Raw genomic sequence first — 26666 nt, forward strand, 5'->3', positions numbered from 1 at the left:
CTCCGATCCCCTCGATGGTGCCTTCTGTCGAGGGATCTGGGCGCCGGGACTCCCTCGTCGGCTCAGAGGGGGATGAGTGGCATCGGACCCTTGTCCGACCTCGTTCTCCCTCTTGGAGCTTCGGCGCAGGTGAGCTCGGCTCCTACATCGGCCTCGGAGCCATACCCTCGGTGTGGAGAAGGATTCCGGTTTCCTCTGACCCGGAGCCGCCTTTGCGTCATGGCAGGGATGCCTTCGATGTCATGAGGAGTGTACTGGCCCCTGAGTCAGCACCACTTTCGACCCCACTGACTCCATCCCCTGTAGTGCCTGCGTCAACCTCTGTCCCTCCTCCAGACCCCAAGTGTGGGGAACCGACGCTCCAGAGCACCCCATTGGGTGTTTTCTCTTCTTTTTCCGAGGCCTCCCCTGATCATTCAGAGGAGGCCCCTCAGAAGAGGAAATGCAAGAGGAAGCACATTGACTCCCCCTGAGTCTGTCACTTCGGATACAGATTTGGATGAATCGGAAGGGTCCCCGAGATCCCCCTCTGAAGAGGTTTTCTTTTTGGACATCCTAGAAATGCTTAGGCAGAGGGGGAACTGGACTGTCCTAGCCCCTACTGAGGACGAATCTGTATTCCTGCCCTTCCACCACCTGGGTGTCTCCACCCTTCGATCCACTAATGTCTGTGGTGGCTCGAAGGGCTTGGTCAGCCCCAGATACAGTGCAACCAACCCCGAGGAGGCCCGGCAAGTTTATCACTGCACCCCCTGACAAACAGTTCCTTACCAGGGGTGTTCCCGTGGATGCCATGGTAGTAGCAGTGGCCACTAAAAAGGAATTAGCGGAAACTTCTTCCTCTATCCATCCTCCTAACAAAGAGTGTAGGACTATGGACAGATATGGGAAGCAAATGTTTGCTTCAGCGACCTTTTCCATGAGGTCACTGAATTACTTATGCCATTTTACCAGGCTTCAGAGGGATCTCCTTAAAGAGCTTGGAGATACCCTCCAGGATCCATCAGATGAAGGGGTTCAAGCTAAAATAGCTTCTCAGCTGGTGACCCTTAATTCGGTGGTTAACTCCTCCACGAGGCTCATTTCCTATGCAGCCGATGGTGCGGGTAGAGCCGCAGGCACAGGCATGGCCCTTAGGAGACACACATGGATGCGGCTGTGTAATTTTGCGGAGCCCTTTAGAGCGGCATTCACCAAAACCCCTTTGACGGTTCATTTCTCTTTGGACCATAGGTGAAGGATACTCTCACTAGGTGTGAACAGGAAGGCAAGACTCTCTCTGCTGTGGGAGTCCATTTTTCCACTCCTTCCAAACTATATCCCAAAGGTCAGAAGAGTGGAAAAATGTGGTTTCGGATTTCCCAGGGAGCCTCGCCTGATACACGTAGTGACTTTTCCTCCAGGGGCAGAGGAGGAAATAACAACAACAGACGCTGCCCTCAAGGCAGAGGGGGTCCGCAGAACCAGGGCAGCAGAGAATCTTTCTCTGACAAGCCCTTCCAGCATCCCTGAAGGGTTGCCCGACTGCCCGCCTCTGGAGGCAGTCGGGTGAAGACTTTCACTGTACCCAAAAGCCTGGCAAGACATTACGCGAGACAAATGGGTACACTCAATCATATCCGGAGGCTATGTAATTCCCTTCTTTCAATCTCCCCTATTGTCAGGCAAATCCCCCCCCAGATGTTCCACCCAGTGTGAGGGCCCAAGCAGTCATAGAAATTTCAATACTGCTAGAAAAAAAAAAAAAAAAAAAAAAAAAAAAAAAAAGAGTCATCCAGGAAGTCCCGGCAGACCAACTCAGATCCGGAACTTACTCGAGGTTCTTTTTGGTATCAAAAAAGATAGGGGACTGGTGACCAATTTTGGATCTCAGCAGACTAAACAAGTCTGTTCAAAGAATAAAGTTTTGGATGGTAACGCTTCAGTCCATTCTACCCTTTTTGGGTCAGGACAATTGGATGTGCTCAATAGATCTCCAGGATGTGTACTATCACATCAAGATGGACAGGCGCTCCAGGAGATTCCTTCACTTCCGGCTGGGAGCCAGTCATTATCAGTTCAGAGCTCTGCCCTTTGGTCTCACCACAGCCCCCAGGGTGTTCACCAAATGTATGGCAGTGGTCACGGCTCACCTGAGACGTCAAGGATTCCAGGTGTTTCCTTATCTAGACAACTGGCTCCTTACTGCTACTACCAGGTATCAACTTCTTCAAACCAGGGACTATACATTCGCAATCTGTGCCCAGTTAAGCATTACCATAAATTTCAAAAAATCTGCCTTGTTGCCCTGTCAATCTATTACCTATATAGGAGTAGATCTAGATACAAAAAGTATGTCAGCAAGACTACCGCTGGACAGGGTGGCCATGATTCGGCAGCAAGTTCATATCGTCATGCAATGCAAAAAGGTACAAGTCCGGTTGGTCCTTCAAACTCTGGGTTTTATGGCGGCGGCAATTCTACTGATACCTCTAGCCCGCTTTCACATGAGAATCCTTCAGTGGCTCCTCTTTACACAGTGGTCCTTTCAACAACTCCCCATGTCTCACATGATCATAATTACAGACTCTTGCAAAAGACACCTTTCCTGGTGCATGGTCTCCCCACTAGTGTCTCAGGGCAGACCATTCATCCAACCCCCTCCAGTTGCCACAGTGACCACGGATGCCTCACTGATGGGGTGGGGGGGCATTATCAGGGCAGGACAGTTCAAGGCATATGGCAACCTGACGAGTACCATCTGCACATAAATGTCTTGGAGATGAGAGCTGTGCTACTAGTGTTGCAAGCACTTCAGGACTCTCCCTCCCTCCTGAGACCATTGCAATTCAGACGGACAACATGTCAGTAGTGTGGTACATCAACAAGCAGGGTGGAACCAGGTCCTACCCCCTATGTTGAGAAGCACCCAGACTCTGGCAGTGGGCGATTTCCTCCCAATGATTTCTGATTGCAATGCACATCCCTGGGAAGTCCAACGTCATAGCGGACAGGCTCAGCAGAGCTATTCTCATGCCTCACGAGTGGTCTCTGAATCGGGTAGTTGCGGATCTCATCTTCCGCAAATGGGGACAGCCTTGCTGCGATCTGTTTGCAACCTCCTTCAACACCAAATGCAGCAACTATTTCTCCCTTCTACCCCTTCCCGGTCATCCTCCCAGAGATGCTCTAGTCCACGATTGGCCTCAGGGACTTCTTTATGCCTTCCCGCCTTTTCCTCTTATACCCAAACTCATACAGAAAGCAATATTGTTGGGTTGCAAAATGATCCTCATTGCTCCTTACTGGCCTCGACAGATTTGGTTTCCGTTCCTGCACCGTTATCTCCTCGAGCAGCCCTGGACCCTGGATCCTATTCCAGACCTGCTGATTCATCAGTCAGGAGAGCTGCATCGATCCCTCCAGACACTCCAGCTCACAGCTTGGTTGATCCAATTCCAACCCTAGCCAGGCTTCCCAGCATTTCCCTGGCTGTGCGTGAAATTATTGTATCCTCTCACAAATCTGCTGCTAGGAAGACATATGCTAGCAAATGGAAACGTTTCTCTTATTGGGCAGAGGCTAGGAACATAGATCCCTTTTCAGCCCCAGTTCACGAGATCTTGGAATTCCTGACTGAGCTTTTTCACTCTGGGTCTGCTTCTGCCACAATCAGGGTTCAACTAGCAGCCATATCTAACTATCATGTTGGCTTTTCTAATCTAAATATCATGTCTCATAAGTTGTGTAAATCCTTTCTTAGAAGGACTACTCTCCTTAGGCCCCCAGTGAGAGACCTCCCTCCTCCTTGTGACCTTAATTTGGTACTAACCTCCTTGATTATGCCCTCTTTTGAACCGGCAGCTTCTTGCTCCCTTAAGTTTCTATCTTGGAAAACTCTTTCTGGTAGCTATTACCTCAGCCAGACGTGTATCGGAACTTCAAGCACTAAGCGTTCATTCTCCGTACTTAGTCTTTCACAAGGATAGGGTAGCGCTGAGAACTAATCCATCCTTCCTTCCTTCCTAAAGTGTGCTCAGAAAATAATCTAAACCAATCCATAGACCTTCCAGTATTCTTCCCTAACTACACCAACAAGGCAGATTACAAGTTACACCTTTTGGATGTTCATAGACAAACTGTGTTTTTACCTGCATAGAACGAAGGATATAAGGAAGTCGGACCAGCTCTTCCTTTCTTATGCTAGGGGCAAACAAGGTCTCCCAGTTTCCAAAGTGACCCTGTCCAGGTGGTTGTCTCACATTATCACCTTCATTTATCAGCTAAGAAACAGAATTGTCTGCCAAACCGAAAGGCCATTCTACTAGGGCTTTGGCCACTTCTGTAGCCTTCCAGTCTAGGTTGCCCATGGACTCTATTTGTGCCGTGGCCATATGGGCAAATCCTCATACCTTTATTTCTCATTACAAGTTAGACATGGCCTCCAGGAATAGAGCTAACTTTGGTTCCACTGTTCTGAAGAGTCTGTTCCAATGAGCCACCCAGGATCATAGGTGCTAGGGACGCTGTCCCAACAAGCAAGAAACGAAGGCGAGATAGGCAACTTAACATAAAGAAGTTATGTACCTACCATAATGTTCCATGTTAGTTGTCTTCGTCTCACCTTCTTTCTTGTGTCCCACCCTCCGTCCCCCTGTCCTATTGGATCGAGAGGAGTTTTGGTTTCACTGGCTGAGTGTTATCTGGTTTGTTTCCTCTACTGACTGAGAGAGTATGACAGGTTTGCTCAACCTGTTTGTTTGGACAGGTTGTTTCTCTGGATATGTCTGAGGTTAGCTATTACAAACGAGATCTGGGTAGCTAGCGCTAGGCATCATGGGATAAGGGGTAGCCTCGAGCCAGTAAACAGCTCTCGAGCTATAGAAGATGGCCGAGTCGGACCCGAGGATCAGCTCCGATCCCAACAAGCAAGAAAGAAGGTGAGATGAAGACGACTAACATGGAACGTTATGGTAGATACATAACTTCTTTTTAGTCTGTTAATATTTTAAATGCATTAGAGTAACATTTAAATGCATTCCTGATTTATTCTACCATTATTTTTGGATTTGTCCATAATTCTTTGGAAATAAGTTGAGAGTTTTAGTATCTAGTGTCCTGTCAGCATTTATAAAACTATGAATGACAAAACCCTCCATCAAGATCAGGTAAGCAGTAAGCATTGTGATTGGTCACTCTGGGCTGCAGATCTCTAGTGCTTACCTCATTCATGTTCATTCACTGATTACTGTGTTTATCCTAACAGGGTCATATCACAATCCTGTTTAGGATAAAGCATGTAATCAGAGAATGGTTGTTTTTTTTCCCCCTCATTTTCCACTAACCAGCAGCAGGGCACTATGTCAGTGGTAAACATTTAATGAAATCATGAAGCCTGCAACTAGAGATCTCTTGAGTTTTAAAGGAGAAGACGTGGTGCCAAGCTTTAGATTCAAAATTCTATGAGCTATTACCTGCCTGGTTTATTAAGTACAGAAGATTGCGGTAATAACTTTTGTTGGTTTGACATGTATAACAAAATGTCAAAGTAAGATAACTTCAGGGCTAGAGGGACCCAGCAACCTCAGAGTTCCCGGATGCCTGATACCAGCTATGGAGAGGTTTCCAGAATGTTTTCTGCATGTCACTAATTCATGCTCAGCAGTGTCTTCTCCTTTAACGTTTTTACATATTTTTCTTGCCCTGAAAGCAGTGTCTTCTCCTTTAACGTTTTTACATATTTTTCTTGCCCTGAAAGCTGCATATGGAGGCATGTTTCCCCTAAGGAAATGATGGTGGAACATAAGAACAGAGGGAAGAGGGAGTGCTCACTGAAGAAGATAAACTTCCAGTCCCAGGACCAGCAAGCCTGTCTACTCCTTTCTCTACCTGGCTTTTACTGGGGAATGGAGGCCAGCTTGGGATTCCTATATAGGGGCAAATGGCTCTTGAGTAACCCAGAAATGCATGACTCCTGTACCCCCAGAATGGGCCAATTGAGTCCTGGTAGTGAAGCCTGAAGCCACTGGGCAAAACCTTGGGGTAACAAAAAAAAAGTTGTGCTTTTGCAGCAGACTGCAGAATAATCCTTTCAAACTATGTTGTTTGTATGTTTCTGTTATAGGGGATTTCGTAGCTTACTTCTTTAGATCATATCTTTTAACATTTGACCTATCAAAGTTCTGCATTTCATCACCAGTAATGTTGCTGGACCTGTGCTACCAGAAGGGTCACAAGAGAGAAGACTCTCCCCATTCATGGAATATGACACTTGCTGGACACTGTCAGCTTTGTGACTTCTGGTACAGCTTTGACTTAATTTCAGTGTGTGTGTGGTGGTGAAATTAGGACACTCCATTTCCATCATTCTGACCAGTAAGGATAATCTCATGCATTCCCCACACTTCTGTCAAGGTAGGACATGCTGTGGCACTTCATGTGTATGGCCAGTTCTGCAGTAGTTGATGGAGTCTGCACTGTCCACCAAGAGGTGGATGTTTCATATTGCGTATTTTAATACTTCACCCGGCCCTGGTTTTGTCAAACTTTTTACTTTTGTAGGAAGAATTGTATTTATGCTTATTGTTTTTAAATGTTCCCTCTAAAAATTGGAAACAAATTTATCTTAGTTTTATTTTTTAAAAATCTGACCCAACTAAACTATTTATTGATGTCTCAAGTAAAATTTAAGTTTTGAGACTGATCTAGAAAGATCTTCTCTGGATTGGTTTGTGCAAGTAGACAAGCAGTTCATTCTGACTGGAAAGCTTTTAGCAGATCTCTACAATCACAATGCCAAAGTAGTTTTGCATCCTTCTAAAGGAAGACACTAATCAGTTGTTTTTTTTTAATACTTGACTTTTTGTTCCTGAGCCCAACCACTTACTAGGTAGCTAGAAAGTGAGGTGCCTTTCTGCTTTTTCTTGCTTCTGCTGCAGCCTCATGCTCTTTCACCTTCAAACAAATCTAGTACCAGGAGTAAAAGCTCTTGATCGTGCTAAGATGCCTTCACACTTGCCTAAACTTTTCTTTCTTTCTTCATTTTATTTATTTAATGTTTGTTGACCGGGAAAGTCTGACTTGGAACGAAACCAATTTTCAGCGGAGGCCTGGGGAGAATCACTCCAGATGTGTGTCTTTTAATTGTGGAAGGAAACCGGAGCATCCAGAGGAAACCCACCCAAACACAGAGAGGACATGCAGACTCCGCACAGAAGGCACCCCAGCCAAGAATCGAACCAGAGAACTTCTTGCTGTGAGGCCACAACGCTACCATTGCACCACTGCTCCGTCCATCCATCTTTACATATCAGACCTGTTTCCCTTGCTGAAAGGTGATTTCTCTTCTTTAACATTCCTGTTGTATTGCCTAACAGCATTTTTCTGTGTTCCTATTTTTTGAGCTGAGGTGACAAGGAGTGCATCTTTCTCCAGGCCGTGTACTTGATTTCTGTTTTTGAGTTGCATTTTGTAATTACATTAAAAAAACTATCACTCAGCAATTCCACGCTGAAGTGGTTCCAATCCTACCTGTCCAATAGGCAACAGGCTGTTCTATGGCAGGACAAATTATCTACATGCCTACATGTTACACTTGGAGTTCCCCAAGGATCTATTCTTGGCCCTCTTCTCTTCACCATCTTTGTTAATGACCTGCCCACAATCACCCCCCATGCCACATGCATTCAATATGCAGATGATTCGACTATCATCAGCACTGCCTCCAACCTGGCAGACCTCACTGCTTCAACCCAAGACACCTTCAACCTAATAGAAAAATGGTTCTCAAGTCGACAACTAGTTCTCAACCCCAACAAAACAAAACTACTTACTTTCTCACCCACTAACAAGACTCTTCCCCCCACCTTCTCTATTACATCCTCCAATGGAATCACTATATCACCAGAAGCTCACACAAAGCTATTGGGTGTTACCATTGATAACTCCCTTAAATTTGACACCCATTTCAATCTTACCATCAAAACCGTAAATAAAAAGCTTGGTGCTCTCTATGAAGTAAAACACTTTCTCACTCCTCACGCTAAAATTACAATTGCCAGCACACACCTACTATCAACTCTTTTCTATGCCTCCCCCCTCTTTACAAACCTAAACAAGACAACCCTTAACAAACTTGCTTCTTGTTACAATCACATAGCTAGATTTGCCACAAATTCCACCTTTAGAACTCACCACTGCACTAACTTGAAGCAACTAGGGTGGTTAGAGTTTTCCAGCCAACTCCATTTCAACCAACTCAAAATGGCTCACCAGATACTGTATCACCCAGAGAAAACACCAGCTCTGAAAAACATCATTCACCCCTATATTAACCTGCAATCTTTACGCTCCTCCAATAAGATCTTAGCTCAAACTACCAAAGCCAATAATTCTGCTGGGGATTCTCTATTCTCAAACTTTGTAGGTAAAATGTGGAACTCCCTACCGACCATGCTCACCTCAGAACCCTCACTCCTACAATTCAAAAAAAAGCTTAAACCCCATCTCAATACTCTCTGGCAATGTCCCTGTTCCAAACCTGATTAACCACTATCATTTACCCTTCTCTTACCTCACTATCCTTAACCGCTTTTTAACAAGGCCCCGCCTTTGTAACTGACCTATGTTTTTTTTTTTATTTGCTGCTGCTGTTTTTTTTCCCAAGATGTGATGTATCTTTATATTGTATTTAGAACTCAACTATCTTCCTTTTTTTGCATTAACAATGTTCATATGTCTGTTATGTACTTGGAGCTTTTCTCCCTGGGCCTCCGCTGAAAATAGACATGTATCCAGTCGGACTCTCCCGGTTAACAAATGTAAAATAAAATAAATAAATAAATAAAAATAATTAGTATTTTACAGATGTTTGTTTTTCTCATCAGGTCCTGGCTGGCTACAGGGGGACGAGACAAGATGGTAAAAGTTTGGGATATAAGCACCAACAGAGCCAAAGAGATGTACTGCGTGCAGACTATCGCTTCTGTAGCACGGGTGAAGTGGCGACCTGAAAGAAAATACCACATTGCCACTTGTTCTATGATGGTAGACCACAATATCTATGTATGGGACATCCGACGTCCATTTATCCCCTTTGCTATGTGTGAAGAACACAAAGATGTCACTACTGGCATTGTTTGGCGCCACCAACATAATCCTTATTTTCTACTCTCTGGGTCCAAAGACAGTACCATTTACCAACACATGATTAGGGATGCTAGTAGACCAATTGACCGAGCCAATCCAGAAGGCCTGTGTTATGGATTGTTTGGTGAACTTGCATTTGCTGCCAAGGAGAGCTTGATTTCATCTGACTGTAATCGCAAACCATATAGTTCTGACAAGCGCCCCACTATTTTCTTTTTTAAGAAGTCAGACCCAACTGAACCATTTACTAATGTCTCAAGTGCACTGACCGTTTTTGAAACTGATCTAGAAAGCTCTTCTATGGATTGGTTTGTGCAGACAGCCAAGCAATTCATCCTGGCTGGGAGACCTCTAGCAGATCTCTGTGATCACAATGCTAAAGTTGCCAGAGAGTTAAACCGACACCAGGTAAGTAATTGGTTTGTGATGTGGAACTTGAATTTATAGAAGTGTTTTACAACCCAGAGTTCTGTGAATGTATCAGTTAAGGTTTTATGGTTGTTTGATGTTCTGTGATCTACAGTCGATATTTATACAGTGAAGATGGCAAGATGTGCACAGATAACAGATGCTTGCTATCTTTTATAACCTTAACAATCTTATGTGTCAGCCCTCAATATGGTTCATCCCAGCCACAGGCCTTCTGCAGTCTTTTCCATGAAAGAAAGCTGGCAGTATGTTTACCATTTTTCACTATCTTAATTCATCTGTTTGATGACCTAGAGACATTTGCTAATATCCCCTACCACAGAGCCCATCTGCAACAGCAGGGCAGTCATCAGTCCCCCTTCCCCTTTACAAAAGGAAAAAAAAAACTAAAACTCTTGCATTTCAGCTGTGTATCTGCTGCATACTTTTGTGATGTTGGGTTTACATTGCTGTTAGTGATGCAAGTCCTCTATTAGTATATGCAGGGTGACTGTGAGATAATAACTACTGTATAAAAAGCTGATTTTTATAAACAAAGATGCTCTGCTCTATGGTGAAGGAAAATGTTATATTTGTCTTGAGGCTAAAATTTTTCCACTTAATTATTTCTTCTGTTTCATACCTTTGCATTAAGGTAGCTTTGATCAGTGCACACTGTCCTGTTCTTAATGCTAGAGTCTATTTGGAATGTTATTTTTGCCTGCTGCATTCATTTATTTCACTATATTCTTCTTTCATTTTGAGTTTGAAGCATAATTATTGTTTCCTTAAGTTATTAATTTACTAATTTCCAAAGCAGCATGGGGTATTAATTACTTAATTTTTGTTGCTGACTGCTAGGTCCAGTTGAGTAGAGAATATTTACAGTGGAGGCCTGAGGAGAAAGGCTTCACACATGCAAGATGTACTAATAGAAAGTTCACAATATAAATGCAGTTTCTGCACAGTTGCACAATTGAAAGTATATATACATACGTGTGGGTGTATACACACACACACACACACACACACATATATATATATATATATATATATATATATATATATATATATATATATATATATGTATAGCTAGAGATGCACGGCAAGGCTTATAATGGCCCTGGTGCTCATTAGCCTAGTATATACCTATGAACTTGTATATATGCATAATGTCAGTATAATAACAGTGAAACAGAAATGTCAACACACTTCTGAGAATGCACCAAGATTAATCCTCAGAATGGGCAAACTTCATAAACAGTGTTCATGCAGTGGGGGCCAAGCCCTACTGCACTCACCACACCCTCCGTTTTTTATATTTATAATATCATCCACAATGATTGTATTCAGAGGAGAGGTGGTGGTATTGCTTTGTTTCCGAACACCTACCACATTTCCCCTTGCAGCCAACCAATATCAAAATTCAGTTCAGCAGAGCTTTTTATTGCTTTCCTCAAAGTAAACAATTATAGACAAATATGTATTACTGCCCTTTACATCTCTTCTGGCGACAGTATTGCTGTACTGGAAGATATCCTCCATTGGATATCCATACAATTTCCACAAGAAAAAAATTTCCATAAGAAAAAAATACTACTAAGTGATGTGAATGTCAGTTGGTTGGATGTAAACTGTAACTCCCCTACATCTAGCATGAACTTGTATTATTCCACACAACTAATTAATAGCTCCACACATTATAGCAAGACACGGTGGTGGTGCTGCGGTAGCGTTGTCGCCTCACAGTAAGACGGTTCGATTCTCAGCTAGAGTGTCTTCTGCGTGGAGACATGTGTGAATGGGCATACCTTCATTGAAGGTTGTGCGTCAGGGCTGGTAACTCTGCACGTAAAAATCAACTACCAATCAGCGGACCGGAGTTCTGCTGTGGCGACCCCTAACTGGGAAAAGCCGAAAGACGCAACAACACATTATAGCAAGACATCAAATTCCCTAGTAGACTGGATCCTAGTAGCAGATCCTACAAATAGTCCACTATAGCTACAGTGTCAGACTCTCTGTGTTCATCACCCATTCTATATGACTAGACATCTCACACAGCCAGTTAAATAGCATATTTATAAAATAACATGCAACCTTTCTGAGTTTAACCCAGAAATGTTCATTGGTACACTATCCTCTGTTAATTGGAACTTCCTAAAAATCCTCCCCTTAGACAATGCTATTATAACTTTTCTAAATATCCTACATAACCTTGTACCTCCTAGAAAGAAGAGAATGAAAACAAATATGATTTGGCTATCCAAAAAGAGTAGAATGCTAATGCAGGGTAGAGAAAAAGAATGGCAAAAATATATAACCCCTCAGCATCTTGAAAACTTCAAAATACTTCATGATCGTACTAAAAAGCTTCAAAATGCTAAATGCTTCATGATCGTACTAAAAAGCAAGTAAATGAAGACTAAAAACTATACTGTGATAACTTTCAGAATAATTCTTAATACAGCCCCAAACAATTGTGGACATCCAGTAAAGAAATCTTGTACCCTGGCCAAAAATTCATCCAAAACCCCTCTCCCGATAAATCACCACTTGAAACTGCAGTGCAGTTCAACTCTTATTTTATAGATAGTATAACATCTCTAACTAAGGATTCCTCGGTATCTAATCCCAACTCTGCCCAGCAGCCACATATCACCACATCCTCTTTCACCTTCAAACCTGTGCCAACATCCTATATAAAACTACTCTTAAACTTAAACTTTGCTCTTCTTCAGCTGATGATCTTCCAAGTGAGTGCCTAAAAATAGCATTGCCTATCCTGTCTCATTCCTTATAAAAAGGTTAATCTAGGAATCCCATGTTCCCTGTCTCTGGAAAAAATCACTCGTTAAGCTTCTGCACAAAGGAGGAAATTTAACAGACATTAATAACTTTAGACCTAAAGCTATTGTCTTGAAAAATGTATTCAGAAACAAAAACAATTGCTAGACTATCTCCTGCAGGACGAACTCCTATCCCATACACAACATGCCTTCCATCCCATAGTACTAGGGCTGCCCTTCTAACATCTATAGATACTTTCAATAGCCCAATAAAGCAAGATATAACGGCAAACTAGTTTCCTCCTTATTCTAGACTTTTCTAAAGCCTTCAACATAGTTTGTCACAGAAAACTTCAACTTCAGATGTCCTCACTAGGTCTCTCTGACCACTCTTCTGTGGTTCAAAAGTTACCTGTCCAATAGGTAGCAGTCAGTGACATGGCACTGCAACCATCTTTCCATACCTCCCAGTCACCACCAGTGTACCACAAGGCTGTATCCTTGGTCCCCTCCTCTTTAACATCACCAGCACCCTCTATATGTCCATACGACAGCCCCCCCCCCCCCCCTAATGCAGTACGCAGATGATTCCACTCTTATTTGCAAATCTGTTGACATGGTACACCTCCAAATAAATTACTCGGGAAACTTTAATAGCCACTGCTCAACCTAAAAAAGGCCAAAATGTAGTACTTTTTCCCCAAATCCCTCTCACATGAAAAAAAAACAAAATTTAAAGTCCTCTCTCTTAGTAAAACAACCATTTTGAAGTCAATTCGCATAGCAAGTTATTAGAGGTGATTTAGGATGATAATTTTACATTCATCCTGCATATACAAAACTCCATAAGAAAAACTCATAAAAACTAGGGATGCTTTACAGCGCCAACAACTTTCTCACCGACACAACTAAAACTGCACTTGCCACTACTACTTCTACTACTATTTCCTCTCCACATTTCTTTAGGTAGCTCCCATCCTCACTAACCTCCAGGCTTCACAAAAAGTAAAACTTGAATGATGCTATAATAAAGTTGCTAAATTTGCTGCAAATACCCCTTTTAGAACCCACCACTGTATAGCACTGAAAAGCCTAAACTGGTTAGAAGTGCCTCGTCAACTAACATATATGCACAGCTTCTTACCACCTATAAAATTATCCAGCATCCATCTGCCTGTCCAGCACTATAAACCTTTCTACACAACTATGTTCCCAGTCGGTCATTGCGATCCAGTGACCAAAAATGCCTGTCTGTCTACAAATCTAGCAACTCTGCTGGACGTTGTCTGTACTCGTACAAGATTGCTAAGACTTAGAACTCCTTACTTGTATCTGACAGTTCAGTACCCTCCCTCCCATTTTTCAAAACCACTCTGAAAGACTTCTAGCTAAAATCTGTCTCTGTTCTTGCTCAAACCAGGATAAACTATATCCCTAAATGTGAACAAGTACTTTTTCATTCCTTATAACTCCTTACTATGCCTTCTGCACTTACTTCCTTGCTTCTATCAAATTCTGTTCCCTGACTTTCTCTCTAAATATACCATAAGCCTGTATTTCTCTCACTTCACATTGCAATTCTGTTTGTATTAGACTAAATTTCTCTACAAACTAAAAATTTTTGTAAATATTAAATGGTTGTCTTATAATTTGTATCTATTATTAATAATGATTTTATATCATGTCTAATTTGTTATAATTTAAACTGCAGATGTTTTTGTTTTATTTCTGAAAGTTGTAAAATTATTGTTCTAAAAATGTTTTGTAATAATTTGGAGAAGTTCTACTCGAGCCTCCGCTGAAAATGGGCTTCTACCAATTAGGACCTTCCTGGTAATCAAATATAAAAAAATAAATAAATTACTAACTCCAAGTTCGCACAGTCCCCAGGGAAGAGAGGCATATTCTTCAACTTCATGGATTGTGTGATCTCACACAACTGTCTACCATCTGTTTTGTCGACCAAAGTGTGCAAAAAAACAGAGGTTGCTTTAACATCAAATTGAATAAAGTCATAAAAACAGAGGTTGCTTTAACATCAAATTGAATAAAGTCATGGAAAACATATATTTATTGGGAAGTATCATTTAAGTACATTGCTGGTTTTGTGGACAGCTGTTTTGTCAACAAAATTTGGTTGACAAAACATCTGATTGACAGTTGTGAGAGATCGCTCTACCTGGGTTGGGGAATATGCCCTTTTCCTGATGTTGTGTGATCTTACAGTTGGAATAATTTAGTAGTAGAAGGTAGGGAGGTTGCAACCTTCCGTATGGGTGGTGCAAGGGGGCTTAGAGATGAGAACTGACATGCAGCAACAGTAAGTAACAGATGAAAAAATTCAGTAATGGAATATTTACTCATACTGCCAACTATACTTTGGTCTTATTAATTGTACATGAGCTAACAAAAGCAAGACAAGAGCTTTGAAGAGAGGCCCTTATCCAGTAGCAAAGCTGACAACTTCTGCTCCTTTCCCATCAGCAGAAGACAACTTTTTGATTGCTAACCAGGGTGTCCACAAATCTGTCATAATCCATCCCTGGTATAGCAGAATGAGAATTCAACTCACCTTCTTATAAATTAAGGAAGTCACACTTTGAGAGTTTGAAAGTTTTTGAAGGTACTTGTTTTCGGGGTGTGAGTGAAATCAAGTTTCTTGAAGTTCCACCTTCAGTGGATCTTAAGTTGCTACTTGGCAAACGAGCTTTGATCATTAGACAGTCAGCTGGTTTATAGCCCTAGCTGGAGAAAATGAAGGCAGCTGTGAATGGCATTACATTGTAAAAAGTATGTAAATCCTGATGACTCCTTATCTTTACTCCATTGGGAGATTGAGGGCTAAGTAGTGCACGCACTTTGCTCTGTAACCTTTTTCTGGACAAGAATCCTCAAAATTCATAAATATTATGTTGTATAAGCCATGTATAAACCATAGAGGCAAATTCCTAAAGAAAGTATAGTGAAGTTTCATCCAAACCAGTATTTGCACTAAAGAAGCAGAACAATTTAAAAATGATACAGAAAGTGAGAAAAGGCTGTTGTATTTTATTTATATGTGACAATGCAGAGATCCTTTTGTTAGGAGGAAGTATAATCAGAGAAGAGCAGTGTTGTGATTAATGTGTAGTTTGTCCTTTAAAGAACAGATAGAGGAAGAAACTCCGTTTGAGAATACAAAATGAGGAGTATGACAAGACAAAAAAAGAAAAAGGACAAGACTGCGGTGAAACAAGAGCTTAGGATAGCTAATTACTGATAATAGGTAACATGAGGGAATATGAATGAGTTAATAGAGGATAAATGCCAAAGTGCTGAATTGGAAGACGTGTGTAAGTGAAAGTGGAAGTTCAGATGAAAAAAATAAGTAGGCTAGAAAAGTAGTGTAGATCTTGTGACTCTTCAGTTATGATATGTAATTTCACTTTTTTACAGTACTTTTACTAGCAATGTGACACTTGATGGCCAGTTGGAGGCAGATGTGGAGCAACATAGTCGTGAAGGGGTTTACCAGTTATGTATGCTAGACAGTCAAGGTTTTTATTGGAGTACACTACACGGTAACTCATTGTTAGTTGAAGGTGTCATGTAATTGGGTAATTCTAGTCATGTAAGTTTGCTTACGTATTCATAGTGATGACAGCTGGAAGGTAATTCAATGGCAGAGTTTGCAGTGTTGTTTTATGGTAGTTTCGGTTTTGTATGAGGTAATTCTGGGAAGGTTGGTTAGTTTCATTTAAAGCATATAGGAGTTTGAGTAACAGGAAGACAGGGGCTTGTAAAATAACTGATAATATAAAGTTGGACTAAGAACTGTGGCTGTGTATAGCATACCATGCACTGGGATTTTTTTTAACCTCAACAAGCTTTCTAGATTTCACCATGTGAATGGTTGAGTGATCCTTTGAGGTTATAAGCAAGTCTGGAACATGTGGAGAAGAGGGTATTGTATATTTAAACAGCATGAATTTTGTTTTAAAAAGTATTTAGTTGCACACCTAAGTTGGGCAACCAGGTTTGAACCATAGTTACAGCCATGCTAAAGTACTGACTGCACAGCTATCAAGATGAAAACAGAAAATAGTTGTGTGCCAAGTCATCAGGGTATTAAAGTAATCTGTACAACAGTATTATTAATTTGGGAACACCACAAGATTTCCTTATTCACAGTGGAAAATAGAAGTGGGACAAATGGAGAGCCCTGTGGAATGCTCTGAGGGGGAACTGGCAGATGGGGAAGTGAAAAGGTATTTATTTCACCTTATGGCTTGAGATCTATCATCAGATGAATCATTTTATAGCATCTGCAGGTAGTAAAGTGGCAGAGAGCTTATATAGAAAGAGTTGTTTTAATATTAATATTCTTTGAAACGCGAGATGAATAAGTACTGACCATACCTAAGTTTATCACACACACACACACACACACACACACACACACACACACACACACACACACACACACACACAAAGTTACATCAAGAAGAGTTGTGTCATTTTCATGACTAAAATGGAATCTGTGTTGAGTGCCTGAGTAGTTGTGTTTTGGGTGTCAGTATACTAGAATTAGGATTGTACAGATGTTGTCAGTATTTTAGAAGAAACAGAAGACAATGGGGTGATGGTAAATTTACTACAACAGAAGTGGCAACATTTAATTTAAGTGATTATAATGACCTCCAGATTTTTCAAATTTGGAGCATTATCTACAGTTATTCTGGGGCTTTTCAGAACAGAGATGAGAAAGAAAATACAGTTCTGTAAGTTGCACTTACCATAGCAGTAGATGTTATTTTTCTTCGCTGCTACAGTGGCCTGTAGCAGTTTGGGTTCTATCCTACCCAGGATATAACAGCCAGCCAGTCTTCAACCCCCCCCCCCCCACACACACACACATGCACACACACACTTGCCCAGGATGCTGGGTTTCAATATCCAGAGAGACAAAACAGCAACCTGGGTATGTATTTCTTCAGGTTTCTCTTACCACTCTAGACAGAGCACTTCTGGGCCTTCACATGATCGACTTTTGGCTCAGAACATCCATTTCTGACAGGTAGGCCCTATTTGGGCAACCCTTCCACTTAGAAATAATATTTTTTTTCTTTCTGTGCATAAATGTTGTTGTGTCTTTCGGCTTTTCCCGGTTAGGGGTCGCCACAGTGGAACTCCAGTCCGCTAATGATTGGCAGTGGATTTTTACATGCGGAGTTGCCAGCCCTGATGCACAACCTTCAACGAAGGCACGCCCATTCACGCATGTCTCCACACAGAAGATTCTCTAACTGGGAATTGAGCAGGACAATGTCTTACTGTGAGGTGACAATGCTACCGCAGCACCACTACCGCCGGCACAAGGCAATAATGCCCTTCTAGCCTGCCAATCTATCAAAACAGTTCTCATAAGTGTCCAGGATGTTCTTGAAAATATCTAAACTAGTGCTTGCTTTAATGTAATTTATTCATCTATTCCATGCATCAGCTACTATCTCGGAGAACCAATTAATGTACTTCTCATTCCTATAGAATCTTGTACAAAGGTTGTCTGATGATTCTCTACTGCTTTTTGATAACCCTAAACATTTACAGAGGTAGTGGTCTCTAAATGCCCTATAAACCTGAATATGGTCTCAGCTTACATATCCATATGAGCCACTGTGCAAGTTCAGACATTTTAGTCTTAAATTGTCACATCCATGGATGCCATTGGTATATTTTTTCTGTACTCTTACTAGTTTACTTATGCTTGTTTTCTTTTAAGCTTTCCATATTGTTATTCCATACTCAAGTTTGGGTCTAATATAACCAACAATAATTTCATCATTTCTGATTTCCTAGACTTTATAAATCTTTTTGTACAACCTATAGTTCTATAGCCATCATCAGTCAATTGGTTGTTAAGATTAGAAAAACTCAGATTGTTAAAATACCCAGGTCCTTAAACGAATCTATAGTTTCAATCAGTGTGTGCTTTGTGTTCACCTTTCAAATTGTCTTCCCAATATCATATGCTAAGTTTTGGATGTATTTATCAGTATATTATTCTCTTGTGCCCAAATGGTCAATTTAGTCAAGTTCTTTTGCAGACATGGTGTACCTGTAACACGTGTAATCAGTTTACCCATTTTTCAAGATATGCATGCAGACTATAGAACTCCTCAGATGAAAAAGATGGATCTAAACGATACAATCTAAACAAGTGTTTGGCTAGAATAGAGCCCTGTGGGACACCTTGACCCTAAACTCGAATTTCACATGTCCAGTTGCTGTATGATACTTGCCATATCCTGTTTATAACCGTGCAGCTATCTATCTTGTCAAGAGTCCATCAATACCTAGTTGTTCTAATTTGATTTATTCATTTATTTTAAAACAAGAAACATCTTTATTACATTATCACTTATGACACAGCAATCCTACACTTATATAAATGAAAACAAACGTTATCCATCACTTAACTTCTATACAATCATTATGTCAAACATTACATTGCTTATTCAATTTCTGGCCTACCTTAAGCCTCATTATTCTGCCAAAGCATTGTTCTGCATGTATTGGTCTAACAATTCCCATTTTTTCTATGTAATTTGTTCATAACCTTTTCTAAGAAAAATCCCACTTCCAGTTCTTTTATCTCTGTAGTTATATTCACTACTTTTAGTATCTTGGTTTAGACTTTGATTTCCATTTTCTAGTAATTGTTTTTTTGGCAGCCACCAAAATTAAACTCGGTGAGGTCTTTTTATGTTTAGGCAATTCCAGTTCTGTATTTCTGTATTTCAGCTAAAAAAAAAAAAAATTCCTTAGTTGCATCAACTTGCTCAACCAGCATTTCTGACCGACTAGTCTGCAGTTAATTTTTAAAGTCTGCAAACTCATTACACACACATTGGAGTCTGCTTTGAGTATGTACCTATGCGGTCACTTCCAAGCAAAGACCCTAAATCTTCTAGACTTTTACATATTCGGGAGCCATGTGTGTATCCTCCCATTGTTTTTTTGTGAATTGCTTATCCAGTCTCCCTTCCCAATCCTTTCTAACCTCCTCTGATTGATTCCTATAGTTATCATGCAATATTTTATATGCTCTACTAATTATCCCTTTTGTAACACCAACATACATTATAAATTGTACTAAAATCTCTACCAGTACTGGCCTTTCACTTAGGATCCCACTAATCCTTTCTCTTTGCCTATACTCTGATGTCTGTCTTTGATAGTGAAGGTAGTCTGTAGCCTGTAGTCCAAATGAATTCTTGGCTTCTTCCCATTCTGTTACCTTTCTCTCCCTCCCTCATTATTTGCTCCCATTACCTTGGTTCCTTTGCCAGTTTTGTCCAGTAAATTTCTGCAGCCCGTTGACTATTCTCTATACTGTACCCATAATTGCAGTCATCTCCATCTGCTGAATCTCCTTTCCTGTGTTGGCCTAGTTCTTGGAATACTTTCTGATGCTTTATGAATATAATAATCAGTATGGTTATTGTTATTCTCCTTAGGGGTCTGCATCCAAAATCCCAGTCTCCTTATTTCTTGAGCTTCCCCTTTTACATCATCCCTTTCCAATTTGAATTATAGCTTTCTGCTTGTGTTGCTTGTGCTATGTATAGGAGCCTTAATTGTATAGCTCTGAAATAATCTTTTATATCAGGTAATCTCAAACCACCTTGTTTTATTGGAAGGATCGTCTTATTCTGCTTAAATCTTGCCCTTGTACTGTCCCAGATAAAATCCTTTAACTCTTTTAGTTGCTAACCACAACTTCTCATCTGGTTAATGAAAATATGTCTGACCGCTGTTTAAAACTAAAGGGACTAAAACATTTTCACTGCTTGTATCTTGCTAAAACAGAGCTTCTGATTTCTCAGTTTTTATCTTTTGTTTATTCTTTTCCTGCATATCCTTAGCTGACATGACAGAATCTTTTTAATCCATACTCCTAATTACTTCATTTTATCATGTCCCCATAAATATGGGTATTGCTGAACCAATTTGTGTGTGGGCACTAATTTGTCCAATTTATTGATCATTGTTTTGTGTACGAAGCTATCGTATGCTGAAATTAAATCTATATGAGTTGCATCACAGCACATCACAATTTTTATTCATAACTGTTCTAGAACATCGACAGGTGGTAATAGGTATATTTCAATGTATGCATGCTGATATATGGTTTCAAGTCCCAACCTATCCAGTTCAGACAATTTATCCAATATAATATTATCCATTATTTTTCCACAACATGAAAGTAAAATTATGGGACTGTGTATGACTCTGGGTTTTTCCCTTTTCTCTGTCCCTTAAAGAGAGGTTTAACAAGTGCGTGTCTCCAATCATAAGGAATCTTCCCGTGTTTTATATAACAGAGTAAATAATGGTACTATAAATTTATGCTGAAGTGTTCTAAGGTCATTATTAATGAGTCATTGTACTCTGTGTGCTTTGTTTTGGCTTCAGCTTGTGTAGTTCTTTTTCAATATAATCTAATTTGATTTCAGTATCTGAGGTTACCTGGATGTCACTAGGACAATTTATCACCCCCTTTCTGGGACCAAACTGCTTTGCATACGATTTTGTAAATATATCTAGAATCTGTTGAGTCTGAGATTAAGTTTTTAGGATCTAAGGACAGTTTATCAATCTGTGTGCCTTTACTTCTCCCACATCTTGTGTATCTTTAAAATGGTTTCCTATTATGCTCAATGTCTTTATATATATATATATATATATATTTTCTTCAAATTTTTCTTGATCTTGTCTTACACTGTTTAGTGTGTCTATTGAGCTTATTTCTGTTTTCAAAGTTGTCATTTGACCTCTCTTCCATTTCTTATTTTTTGCTTCTCACCTTAATCAAGTATTTTGTTCTTAAGGAAGTATATCCTCCTGACATTATGATGCCTAGATCTTGATATTTTTTTTTTTTTTGCATTCAGAAATTTTCTTTCAAAACTTTCCACATTTTTTCTGTTATTTTTCCTCTATGCACATTGCTGCAATTAGTTTTATATAGTGACTGTTTTGTTTCCATATAATCTGTTATTAATATTTTGTGCATTGGTTTAGATTTCAGTTTGGCAGAGTTATCTAGCAACAAATTTAACATTTATAACATCATGATCACTGTCTATCAATGGTGAATCTTGACATGGAGTAACAGTAATTTCTTTAGAAACATAAATAATGTCTAGTATGTTCCATTCTCTGGTAGACTTTTTTTACAATCTCAAGCAATTGCTCCTGAACAGACATTGTAAATAGTTTCCTTACTAATATTATAGAGTCAATATTATTCAGTTTATTTCTGGCCCCCATCCACTACTATTCTTTCTTCCTTTGTTTCATGGAAGAAATATTTGAATTCCTCTAGGTCACCAGCAGTTGACTTTGGTGGTCTGTTCACTCCAGCAATTGTTATATGTTTCAGAGTTGTCTTTATCATCACAGTTACACTATAGTATTGGTGTACTGAACATGTAATAATCACAGGTCTCATAACAATTGTAACACCTCCACCTGATTTTTTTTGTTAGAATGTTCTGTTAATAAAAACAGTTATATCTGGTAGAACTAGTTTCAAGCCATTGTTCTTTAGCCATGTTTTCATAGACAATAACATCAGTCTGGTGGCAATGTAGCCAATTTTCCCGTAATTTTTTTTATTAATGCTTCTAGCATTAACAACCATCAGAGATGCATCAAATGTTGCTGTCTGTGAGCTATTACATTTTCAGACTGGCTAAAATCCTAAATTGTGTCTGTCAAATATTAAAGTATCTGATGCAAAAATTCCTTTCCCTGAGCTTGACAAGTGCATGACATCCTGTCTGAACATCTGTACCTAAAAGTAGGCTTGGATACTCTACACATTTCCATTTTTATAGGGACATTTTTTCATGTAGATATTGACCCAAAAGGTCTTTCTTTTCATGATTACCTGACTCTCCTTTCTGTATGTAATTTGTGAAAAATACATCCTAACACCTGTACATGCTTTGCTATCTAAGAGGGCTGTAAGTTCCCTGATAAGTCAAACAGTCCTTGTGGATGAGATAATTTGTACCAGCATGAATAAAAACATATCCCTACTTCCTTTACATTAAGGTATTATAAGGCCTTGCTCTCGTCCTGTATTTTTGCTGCTGGCAAGCAAAACGCTATTTGATGTTCATTATCTTCTCTGCAGATATAAGTAGCAGTTCCTCTAATAACTGCATCTCCAATTACAAGAATATCTTTTTGGCATTGTTTTACAATAGTACCCCCCCCCCCGATGCGGAATGGCAAGGCCTGCCCAAACCCCGCCAGACAGTCTGCCCATGGCCATTTTTTTTCACAATACATGAGTAAACATGACAATGCTACAGTAGTCCGCATGAATATACATTCAATATTACCGGCATGCTGTAAACATTCCAGGGGGGAAATTTTTAATCAGAATTTAATAAAAGTATGATGCATAAACATAACACATTCAGCAAAAAAACAGACATAATGGAGAGGTATGTAACAGGGAAACAATCCTCGATTTCCAGGAATACAGTGGCCTAATAAACTAGCCCGGTGAACAGAAAATAAATTAAATATTGCTGACAGCCACATTGCTGTTGCTGAAACTCGTTATTACAGTACTTTGAAATAAGAAAAGCAGCAGTAAGTGCAGTCAGGTGATCAGAAGACAGTGCTGAGAGCCGCAATACTGTTGCTGAAACTTGCAGTATGGATGGCACAGTGGTGCAGCGGTAGCATTGTCTCCTCACAGAAAAAGGTTCTCTAGTTTGATTTTCATTTGGGAAGCCTTCTGTGTGGAGTCTGCATGTCCTCCCTGCATTTTCACATTGTGGTTTCTACTACTTTATAATGTAGCTCACAAATATTACTTTTTTCCCCTGCGCTTTTTGCAGGGTGGCACCCCCCCCCCCCCCGTGTATATAAATACAAATACACCAGCTCAGAGGTCGCACTACTTTGGGGAAGAAGGAATGAATATTTGTGATGTCACAGACAAATCTGCATGACATGTTAATCATGCATCATTTACATGTTACATCATAGCCATTAGGCATGTCAATCACTATGGGCATGCCCGTTCCTGCATGAAATGACCGTGAGGGGTGGGGGCGGTACTGTTATAAAACATTGCCATCTTTTCTGACCAGAAGTGAAGAATCTTCAGCTTCTGGTTCAGTATTATCTCTTCTAACAGTTGTTGGAAAGAAATGATCTTCATCAGTATTAATCTTATTAATTCCACTGTTTACATTGCTTATTACATTTACAAGCATACAATTCTCATCCAGTTGGCTTTGGACCACCACAGCTTGAGCCTTGTTGTAAACTTCTGTCTTTCTCTTCTTTTTTTTTTCTTACAGTAATGTCCTTCTGTGTTTCGTTTTGATTTCTTTCTTTTCACCTGCCCCTTGCTTCTTTCTTCTACCTTCTGTTTTGCAAAAATTATGCTTTTTTTTCTTCTGTGGACTGAAGGTTTTCTGTTAGAAAAATGTTATTCCCTGTAATCTGTGTTACATAAGAGTGCCCGTTTTAGTATCCTCTTTGCTTTATAGACATTGATCTGTTTTTTTCTATATACTTTAGATTCTCAGCTTGCTGAATACTTGTATCCAGAATTCGAAAGCTGTCAGTGGTATTACGTTGTTCAGTAAAGGTTGAGTGATATTTACTGACAATAGACACTTCCTTTCCAAAGTGTGTTCCATTTGCTTTTTGCCTAACATTGTTTATCTTATCAGTCCAGTCATTAACATATGTAACAACAGTTCTCCAAGCTGTGCCAGTTGCACAAGTGCAATCATCCATCAGTAAGTCTAGATTTACTACTAATAATGGTAAGCAAATCTAACTTTTGACATGAGGAACACAGTTCACCAGTTTTATCAAGTGTTGCTTTTAAATATACACAGCATTTACTACATTGTAAAAGATACTTGTGCTGTAGCAAATCATTAGTAGCATACTCATTTAAGGAATGCTGCTATTGCTGCAAATGAATAAAGGATTCTGAAAAGAAAATGATAAAATCAGTTAGTTACCACAGAATTAACAAAGATCTTAAATCAACTTCTGTGAGAAAAATCATGCAAGTGATATACAACTAACATATTAAATTAAGTTGAATGAAGTCTTTGGTCTGACCATACCAGTTGTGAAAGTCTACAAAAGCTGGAGTTCCCTTACATCATGCTTGACTCCGTGTAGTAGCTTCTCACTGTTGCTTGCAGTTGTGCCTCATTTCAATGTAAAGCTCAATAAATTACAAAGCAAACAAAACCAGGTTTGTTTCAGATAAGGTATGGATTAACCTCTCTGCAGTCTGTGTGAAGTTTTACTTGACTAGAATCCCTGGGATGGCTGGAGTTTGCTTTTCTAAAACCTATCCCTTTCTAATGACATACAGTGAAACTTTGAGGTAAAACAACAAAATATAAATCAAAGTAAATCTTCCTGATAACAAGCTATCCCTTCCTTTCTTCGTTTTATGACAAGTAATTGAGTCCAGGTCTTGTTAAGAATACCAGCAATTTACTGTGTTGATATTTTAACAGAAACGTTTTATCAGACAGGTCAGTTTTATTTATTTATTGACATTTGGTAACCAGGAAAGTCCGACTGGGTCAGAAACCCATTTTCAGCTGAGGCCCAGGGAGAAAAGCTCCAACGGTGATTAAAAAATTGACAATAACATAAATGTATAACATGAAATTATAAACAGCACTGGGTAGATGCATGAAGTACAATAGGAGGTAGAGAAAGTACATATTAATTAACAGTTTGGATAGAAAAACAATTAACATCACATAAAATAATTTACAAAATATAAATAATAGGTCAGATTATAGACATTAGAAAAAAACAAACATTTGATGGTGCTAGAGAGGAAGGGTTAATTGCTGGGACAAATTAATGTTTGGAGCACTTTTTGTGAAAAAATGTGCTGCTTTTATATATTTCATGCCTGATTTAAATGTTTTAAGGAATAAGTGTATTTTTGTGCTTGTGTACACTTTCCCTTCCTTTTACTAGGGAATTAGACAGTGTTGCCCACTATCACTTCTGTTTTTGCATTATATCTTGAGCCACTGGCAATTAATAGAAGGTCTGAAAAGATGGCTAGTTACAGACTGTTTGCTTATCAGCATAAAATATCTCTGTATGCCAGTGATGATCTATATCTAGTGAATCCTGAAAAGGATTTACATAGATTATTTTAGATTTTGCATTTAATTAGGGGAGTTATCTGGCTATAGTATTACTGTTCTGAAAACAAAAGCTCTCTGCATACAATTTTCTACTTCCACTGGGCTGCTTCAGTAGTACTGTTTACTAGGCCGAGAATCCCCACTTGAATACTTAGGGTTACTGTTTGGCCCTTCTTTACAAAACTCGAAAGAAGTTAATAACCAGGCACTGTCTGCTGCTAGACTGAAACAACTGGTTCAACCGTGGAAACATTTCTGCCTAGACATACCCCAAAGAGTACAAGGGAAAACCTTGGTTTGTGCTACCACTCGTACTATATAAGACCCAAGGTCTCCCATATTCCATTCAAGGTAAATTCTTAAATCAAGTTATTAAATCTGGTCCTAAGTTGTGTTTAGATGAAAATAATCAGAGGGTGTCAGCAAGGATTCTGACTCTCACACCAGTAGTTGAGGGTGGGGGAGGCTGATCCTTCTGGAACTTGAAAGCTATGTAAGGGTGATGCATTCCAAGCATTGTTTTGCAGTGATTACTCAATCTTACAATCCAGTTTGGAAATCAGTAGCTCTTAATGGGAGGTATTTCAGGAATGTACGTGAGTTTGAGAGATGGGCAGGCAATGACCGATTAGGATCACTGATATTATCTTAGGGAAGCCTTATTTCCTGTGTACAAATATTAGATAGAAGTAATGATGAAAATTGGAAAAAAGGCAAGTCCCAATTCCTTATTCCCATTGTCTTGCATTTACACTGGATGAAGATCATGCTAAGCTTAAAAAGTGTTGGGGCTTATACTATTGGGACCACTTTATTTCACAGGGGAATGTTGTTTCCTGGCCATTCTCACAATCGTATGTCTTAGGTGAATCAGAAAAAGAAATTTACATCTGTTTAGTGAGAGTGGCAATATGTTAGAACTTCAGATAAGCATCACATTTTAATCTTTATAAATAGGGATATAGATTGGTTGATTTAGTGGACAGATAAGTAGGCCTTAGTATTGGCATTAAATCAATACACAGATAAATTCATAATTTTATGTGAAAAATATCTTGGTACTAATATTACTGGGGAGACATGACAACATGTGTTTCTTCCCAGGTACACGACTAAATCCAGAAGG

General features: G+C 39.7%; 1 protein-coding gene across 1 annotated transcript in view; it reads left to right on the plus strand.

The window, feature by feature from the left end:
• WDR24 (WD repeat domain 24) overlaps nt 1-26666 on the plus strand; it is a 640974-nt gene that overhangs the window by 105075 nt on the left and 509233 nt on the right. Inside the window, exon 4 of the mRNA XM_044070612.1 lies at nt 8865-9534. Within this exon, the coding sequence (XP_043926547.1) occupies nt 8865-9534 (670 nt within the window). The remainder of the gene's footprint in view (nt 1-8864; nt 9535-26666) is intronic.

Source organism: Protopterus annectens, chromosome 4.part1 (genome assembly GCF_019279795.1).
Source record: "Protopterus annectens isolate FY-2018-M chromosome 4.part1, PAN1.0, whole genome shotgun sequence".
Classification (NCBI taxonomy): Eukaryota; Metazoa; Chordata; order Ceratodontiformes; family Protopteridae; genus Protopterus; species Protopterus annectens.